The sequence below is a fragment of the Phocoena phocoena genome, chromosome 11, assembly GCF_963924675.1.
Source record: "Phocoena phocoena chromosome 11, mPhoPho1.1, whole genome shotgun sequence".
In the NCBI taxonomy this organism is placed as follows: Eukaryota; Metazoa; Chordata; class Mammalia; order Artiodactyla; family Phocoenidae; genus Phocoena; species Phocoena phocoena.
This window is the reverse complement of record NC_089229.1, coordinates 96,060,637-96,067,979: the sequence shown is the minus strand read 5'-3', so window position 1 is coordinate 96,067,979 and position 7,343 is coordinate 96,060,637. Positions and strand designations below refer to the sequence as shown.

Here is a 7,343-nt window from a genome sequence, read left to right as displayed (position 1 = left end):
GCCCCCTTCAGAGTCTCTTCCTTCCATTCCATCCCGAGTCAAAGCCCCCGAATCCCAACCCCGGGTCAGAGCAGGCCAGGTCACATCGGGTCCGGAGGGGTTACACGCACCCCCCCCATCCTTCTTTTCTTCCCTCTTAGCTGCCCATCGCCCCTCCTCCTCTTCTCTCTGTGGGGCTCATAAGGCAGAACCAGGGGACTCAGGTATCTTGCAAAGGCTTTATTTGAAAATTTTGAAACTTACATCCCACAAGAATTCAAGATTATCACCACAAGAAGAAAGAGATAATACAAAAATATATATCACAGCATAGGAGCCAGGTAAGAGAGGGAAGTAGGAAGGAAGGTGGGAAAGCCATGAGAAGTCAGGACAAACCTGAGGGGGGGGCGGTGCAAAAGGAAGGAGAGTGGAGGAACCAAGGAGGGAGGGAGGGAGGGAGGGAGGGGCGGATTGGGAGGCAGAGCTCCCGATGGCCTTGAACCAGCTGGCTCCGGTCCCTGGCAGCCTAGGTGGAGTTACGGAGGCCCTCAGGGAGGCCGGCAAGTGGAGGACTGGCTCAGGGGGCTCTGAATTCCAGAGTGACACACACAGCCAGCCAGGACAGACGAGACGGAAGGACTTGGGAAGCAGGGGAGGGCACATGGGAGCCCCTTTCTCAGCGGGTGCAGCGGGTGACTCCCCAAAAGCCATCTCCCAGACAACAGAATTTAGCGGTGGAGGGGGTGGGAGTTTGCGCCCTCAGTACTCCCATTCCCACAGGGAGCCCTCGGAGCGGGATGGGGGAGACAGCGAAACACGTGACGCGGAGCGGGACGGGACCGCGACAGATGGAGGCCCATGGAGCCCCCAGCTCACCTCCCACCCACCTCCGGGGCAGCATGCAGGGGCCACAGAAACTCAATCAGTGAGTGTTCATGAGGCGAGAGTGTGAGCATGACACACAACGCCGCAGCGCAGGGCCGGGACATGCACACGAGAGTCCACGGGAGTCACCCCCTGACCTCTGAGTGATGGGCCACTGAGCGATGGGTGGGACGGGGGAGAAGACAAAGGGAACAGTGTGAGACGAAAGGGAGGACGTGAGGGATCCGCGGAGGGGAGAGACGTGGCTAGGGAGACTGGCCGTACAAGAGCAGGAGTGTGTGCAGTGGCTCGTGGGGGGAGAGGTGAGTGTGCAAGGCTCTCACGTGAGTGTGCCAGGGCGGGGCCGGGGGCCAAAAGCCACAGATATGTGGGGCCCCCACCTAAAGGAGGCTGAGCGGGTGCGCTCACCCGCAGGCTAGCGAGTGTTCCGAGGCGCCCACGGCCGCCCCGCCCTCTGCGGGACGGGGGCTGTGCTGGCCCCTTGGCCCCCTGCTTGGTGGCAGCCCAGGCTCGGGGGGGATCACAGATTCACCAAGGGAATCCTGAGAGGAAAAGGGAAAGGGCACCGTCAGGAACCAAGAGGCAGGCCAGAATCGAGAGGGCAGTCCAAGAAATAAAAGGGATCAAGTTTAGGAGGGCAGAGTTGGAGTTAAATGGCAGCATGAGAACAGGACGCAGATCCACAGACAGCGGGAGATGGAAGGGTGCCCCGGCGAGGAGGGGTCCAGTCTCCCGGGGTGGGGGGGGCAGGTCTGCCTCCTTTCCACCCGCCCGGGAGGGAGCGCCCCAATCCCACAGTCGCAGCCCCGAGGTGCCTCCCCTGCCCGCCCTCCCAGCCCTCTGCCCTGCCCTCACCGGTTCAGCTGGAAGGCTGGAGCCCCCTTGGGCTGGGGCATCCCAGGCCGGGGTCCCCCTCGGGGCTCCTCGTGGTCAGGGGTGGGGGTGGGCGAGTCCCCGAAGGCCCCCAGCACAGTGACCCCGGCTGGGGACAGGTCTGTCAAGGGCTGCTGGCTCTCCTCCTGCCTCAGGGCACCTTGCTGCCCAGAGGGCCTGCGCCGCTTCTGGCTACGGTCCCAGCTGGTGCCCCGGAAGGAAAGAGGTTCTCACACACTCAGGAAGCCCCCAGCCTGGGCTTCCAGCGCTGGCCACCCCTAGCCTCCCTCAGGCACCCGCAACATCCTACAGCAGAGAAACCAGCCTCTAACAGGTCCCTAAGCCCCGTGTCCTGAGACCGCGTCCACAAAACCACTTCCTCTCCCCGCCAGGGGGCTCGGGAATCTCAGCCACCCTCTCGCCTGGTTCAGATCCACAGAATGAGTAGCTCCTCCCCACAGACACACAGAGTCCCCCAGAACCGCCTCTCCCCCACGCATACCCAGCAGAGCCATTTCAAACCTCCGCAGCAGGCGCCTGGCAGGTTTAGTTCTAGTTCAAAGTCAGCTAATGACCTGGACGCCTGAGTCTAACGATTCTTGCAGTAAAGTGGGAAGGACTGAGCGACCCGATCTTAAGTGTGTGCAAAGGAAGCTCGGATTTTTCTCCCTCCTCCCCAGGCAGCCTTAAGAAGGGGCTCTGCAGAATGGGTCGTGCAGGATACGGGGACAAGGGCTGGCCACCAAAGCCCCCGTGCACACAAATGACTCCCCCCCTCTTCCATCACCCTTGTGTTTCCCCAGAAGGAATCTGCACTCATTTCTCAGAGCTTCCCCCACCCGAATCCTTCCTACCTTTTCCCAAAGTCTTGCCCTAACCCACCACTTCCTATCCCACCGCCAGCAAAACCGCCGCCCTGGCTCCTTCCCTCCTTCCAGCCAAATGTAGCCAAACATTGATGGGGATGCCAGCATCTCCTCCCCCCACCCCAGCTTACCAGAACTTGAAGATGATGCCAGTGGCCACGAGAACAATGATGACAGAGATGGTAATTGTGACATAGAGCTGAGGGTCCACACCTGCTTGGGGTAGGGAGAAATTTTTAGGGAGGCTTGAGGTGGAGGGAGCTGAGAGAGGCTGGAGGTTGGGTTGGAGCGTTGCCGTTTGAAGCCACATTGCCCAACTCTTTCTGCTTCTCTGGAGCCTCCCCGCTTTATTTTTATCATCGGCTTTCCACAGAGTTTTCAGCTCTTTTCCTCCCAAATCCTTTTTCTCCACTTCCCCAAATCTTCTGTATATATGGGATGAGGAGGAGGCTCCAAGGTCATAGAGATCTCTCTCTGCACAGAAACTAGGGGCTGGAAACGTCCATCTCCACCCTGGCCCCACCCCCAGACCACTGGCCCTGAAGGGCTCGTTCATTTCCTCTGACTGGAATACTCCCACTGTTTCCAAGGTCCAGCTTAAATGTCAGTTCTTGGAGGGTGTCCTGATCCCCAGGCAGAAGTAGTCTCTCCCTTCTCTCTCTGCCTAAAAACACGCTGTGCACACCTCCATTAGAGAATTTATTACATTGACTCATCCCCGAGCGTTTACACATCTGTCTTCTCCAGTGGACCTGAGCTCCTCTGAGGCTCAGATGCATCTTCATCTCGGCCTCCCATGCCAGCGTTAGTGCCCGACACATTTGTGGAAGGAGCTAACAGGCAGGACCTCTGTTGCTTCCTTTAGAGTCTTCAGCCAGCCTCCCCACCCCCAAATCGCTACCAACCTCCCCAACTCCCACTCACCTTCCCCGCTGCCCCCGAACAGGACTGGCCGCAGGGTGGCAGGTGCTTCTCCAAGGCTAAGCCCATCTCCATCACCCCGCATGGAGTCTGAGTTGGGGTGTGGGGTGGCCAGCCCATGCGGGGCTGCGAAACCATAGTCCAGGGGCAGAAATCCAGGATTGGCAGAGTTGGGGTCCCCCCCATCCTCTCGAGACACTGTAGGACCCCACACAATAGCCCAGGGGTACTGGGATGAGGGTGGCCCCTCTTCAAAGCCTGATGGGGTGGCCGGGGGCGAGGTGCCCGGCAGGACTTGCCGACGTGATCTTGGGACCCGCGGGGAGCGGCTTGGTGGAGGTGCCCGCTCCCACACGCACACATGGCGTGGGGCTGAGGGCCCTCCCCGGGCACAGGGGGGCCGGGCTGGGGCTGGTGGGGTCCGAGGGGAGGAGGAGGAACCTTGGGCAGGCGGTGGGAGGGGCAGCAACAGCAGTGGCCAGAGAGGGAGGAGATGGGACAGCAGCAGCGCAGGCCTGCGGGAAGGGAGAGAGAGCGGGTGAAACCAAGGCCATCTTGGGCTTCTGTGTGCAGAGGACAGGCCGCCTCCCTCCAAGACTCTGTGCAAAAAGTAGGTGGGCCTTGGGAAGACTGGTCTCATTTCCCATCTTCCTAGGGTCTAGCCCTCAGGATGAAAGGCCCCGGGTGGGCCTAGGAGGGAAAGGGCCAAGACCCCAGGGAAAGTGGCTTCCAAGCTTCCCCTGCTGGGCCAGACTTACCACATTCTGGACTCCATGTCCGAGATCTTCCTCAGAGATGACCCAGATTTTCAGCCTTTACTGGGGGAGAGAGGGGTCATCACATCCCAACCCTGCCCTGAGTACTTCCCCAGCTCATTCATCCACCAACTCACCTCCATCTCCCCTCCCAGCTGTGGCTGCCAGCTATGCTGCTGCCACTCAGGACCCATGGCTGCCTAGCATCCTCTTGTGGGGGGGTGGGGAGCGGGGAGGGGAACCCCCAGAGTGGTCCCCTGTCTAGTCCCCAGCCTCTATCTACACAACTTCCCAGGTCCCTGTTACCTCCCCACCCCAGGGTCTACTCTCACTTCTCTGGCTTCCTTCCGTCTCACTTCCTCTGCCCACAGCTCCTAGCTTTTCTTAGATCTTAATTTAGAGCCAAGAACCTTGTGATTCCTTGAGCACCTACCGAGGGAGGGAGGGAGTCTGAGTGGGGGAGGGAAGAGGAAGTCAATCTGAGTGAGTGTGTGAACGTGTGCGGTTGTACAGGGGGAGCGTCCCCGCCTGCCCACCCCACTTGTTGTCTGAGGCCTTTCTCTTATGATTGAATGGCCCCAGGAATCTCGTCTTCAGGAGCAGGGGAACAGGAGATGGAGGGATGGAAGGAAAGAGAGAAAGAGAGAGGTGGGCGGGAGGAAAACTACAGAATATAATATTTGCTCAATGTTCCATCATCCAAATGCATAGGTGCCCTCTGAAGGGAGGTGGAGTTGGGGAGAGGCCACCCCCTCAAATGTAGCTCTCCTGGGTAAAGAGTCCTGGGAGAATCGGGATGGATGGTTTTGAAAGAGGAGGACACGTTCTCAGAGCTGAGGGTGGTGGATCCAGGCTGCGGCAGCAGGTTCCCCAGTGAATGAGGATATGACACTTGGTGTCCTCTGGATTCTGGGTCTAAATCTGGACATTAAACCCTCTCAGAGAATAACAGGGGAGTAGGTGGGAGAGTCTGGGGAAGGGATTGGGGAAGTGGGCTGTGGGGAGAGATGTGAAGGCATGATGGCCTGAGACAGGGAAGGCTGGTGAGGCGTGAGAAGGGAAGAGAAAGGTGAAGGGGAAGCAGATGAAGGGGGCTAGTCCTGAAAGAATGGACTGGGGGGTGCAGAGGAGATCGGCAGCTGGAGGATGCTGAGGAGGAGAGTAAAGGTCAGGGAGGGAAGCTGAGAGGGTGAAGCGGTCACAGGAGCGGGGAAGAAGGAGGAAGGGCAGGAGGAGGAGGAAGGAAAGGTCCAGGCAGGATGGGAAGTGGAGATCGTGGAAGGGGAAGGGAGAAAAGGGATGGAGGGGACCGGGGATGGGGAGGAAGGAAGGGGGAAAGGCGAGAACATGGTACTGAGGACAACCTGAGACAAGGAAGGGACGGGGCACGGAAAACGGGAACAGCAAAGATGGAGGAGATGGAAATTGTTTCTTCCAACGGAAAGGGATACGGAGCTACGGAGAGAGGCAGGGATGGGGGCCAGGTGGGAAGAAGGGAGACGGAACCGGGAAAAGAACGATGCTGCAGGGACAGAGGAAGGCGTGTGAGCCAGGGGAGGGGAAAAGGGCTCCCAGGGACGTCTGTGGCCAGCTGACTCCAGGACCCACTCGCCTCTCCGCCTGTGCATCCCACCTCCCCAACCAACGTCATCTCCAGTCCCCGGACCCCGCACCCCTTAGTCACCCCGTCCAGGAAGCCCCAAGTCCCCTGGCTGGCGCGCCACCCCACCCTCCCCTCGCTCCTCACCGACCTGTTGTGCGCAGGAGACGAGCTGGGGGTGGGGCGGGAGCCTCGGGCTGGGGGAACCGGGCCCCATCCCCAGCGCGGCCGCGAGCCCACCCCTCCCACAGGCCCACGCTCCCTGGACAGGGCTGGAAAGCGATAAGGGGGGCGGGGGACGAGGACCAGGAGGTAGGCGAGGGGTCTCCTCGGGCGGGAGCGCCGAGAGCAGAAAGGGAAGCCGAGGCTGGAGGATGCAAGGAGCCGGGGGCTGAGCCCAAGGCGGGAGGAAGGCAGCGGCGGGGACGGCGACCGCTGCGCCAGGAGGGCAGGATGGAGTCGGGACCCGCGGAGCAAAGGAAAGCGTGGTGGGGAAGGCGCGCTTATGGGCTGGAGGCTCGAGCCGGGCGAGGGACCGCGCCTGGAGGGGCGGGGGGCGAAAGGCGCGGAGTCTGGGAGGGCAGGGCCGGGCTCCCTCGGGCGGGGGCGTGGGGGTTCCTCTCGCTCACCTGCATGCCTGGCGCGGCGGCGCGATGGCTGCGGGAGCTCGGGGCTGCGCCGGGCTGGGGGGTCGCGGGAGCGTGTGGGGCACTGGGCATGGTCGGGGGGTTCTGAGGGCAGCGGGGTGCTGTAGAGGGTGGGGGCGGGCGCCCGGGGCGCGGGGCGGCGGCGGCGGGAGATGCTCGGCTCGGCTCGGCTCGGCTCGGGCTGCGCTCGGCCCGGCGGGGCTCGGCGCGGCAGCTCGGAGCGCTTGGTCTCCGCCTCTCCCCATCCCGCATGGTTTAACCCTCCCGCTGCCGCGCCCGGGGAGCCGCGCCCGGCTGCGTCCCAGGTGGAGAATGCGAGAGGGCAGCGGAGGGTGAGCACCGTCCGATTCCCCGGGTTCCTGTGGCGGGCTTCTCCACCCTTCACCCCACCTCCATGGACACCCTTGGTTGCCCCGGTCAATCTCTGAGATTCTGAGCCACCCAAAGCTCTGTGACCCCCAACTCTGTTTCGCCCCTGCTGGAGAGTGCTGAGTGCTGGGGATGAGGTCGGGGTCAGGGTGGGAGTGGAGACCTTGGATTATCCCAACAGCTTGATCCCCTGATTCCATTCTGGTCCTGCTGCAATGCATTCTCCCCGAAGCAAACCAAACGATCTTTAAAATAGGTAGACCGAGTTGCATTACTCAGCTTTTCTGGCGCTCAGAGTATCAAACTCCTCACCGTGACTTACAGGGCCCTGTATAACCTGGCCCCGCCCCTCCTAACACTCTTCATGCCCCAGCCACACTGGACCTGATCTATGTTACTATAGTTAGAAGGGCTTAACCTGCCACAGGGCCTTTGCATTTGCTGTTCC

General features: G+C 61.2%; 1 protein-coding gene across 1 annotated transcript; it reads right to left on the bottom strand.

Annotated features, from left to right (window-relative positions):
• Positions 1 to 204: 204 nt before the first annotated feature.
• PIANP (PILR alpha associated neural protein) lies at positions 205 to 6,605 on the bottom strand. Its single transcript, XM_065887748.1, has 6 exons — positions 6,509 to 6,605; positions 4,283 to 4,342; positions 3,528 to 4,039; positions 2,735 to 2,816; positions 1,720 to 1,941; positions 205 to 1,406 (listed from the first exon to the last, which is right to left on the bottom strand). The coding sequence occupies exons 2-6, from the start codon at positions 4,297 to 4,299 to the stop codon at positions 1,385 to 1,387; spliced, it is 855 nt and encodes a 284-aa protein (XP_065743820.1). The 5' UTR covers positions 4,300 to 4,342; positions 6,509 to 6,605; the 3' UTR covers positions 205 to 1,384.
• Between the last annotated feature and the right edge of the window lie 738 nt (positions 6,606 to 7,343).

Excerpts from the sequence above, each read along its gene's own strand:
- PIANP (XM_065887748.1), bottom strand. Across the intron at positions 1,942-2,734 it reads GGCATCATCTTCAAGTTCTG|CTGGGACCGTAGCCAGAAGC; the intron begins GTAAGCTGGGGT and ends CCGGGGCACCAG. Across the intron at positions 1,407-1,719 it reads CCAGCCTTCCAGCTGAACCG|GATTCCCTTGGTGAATCTGT; the intron begins GTGAGGGCAGGG and ends TTTTCCTCTCAG.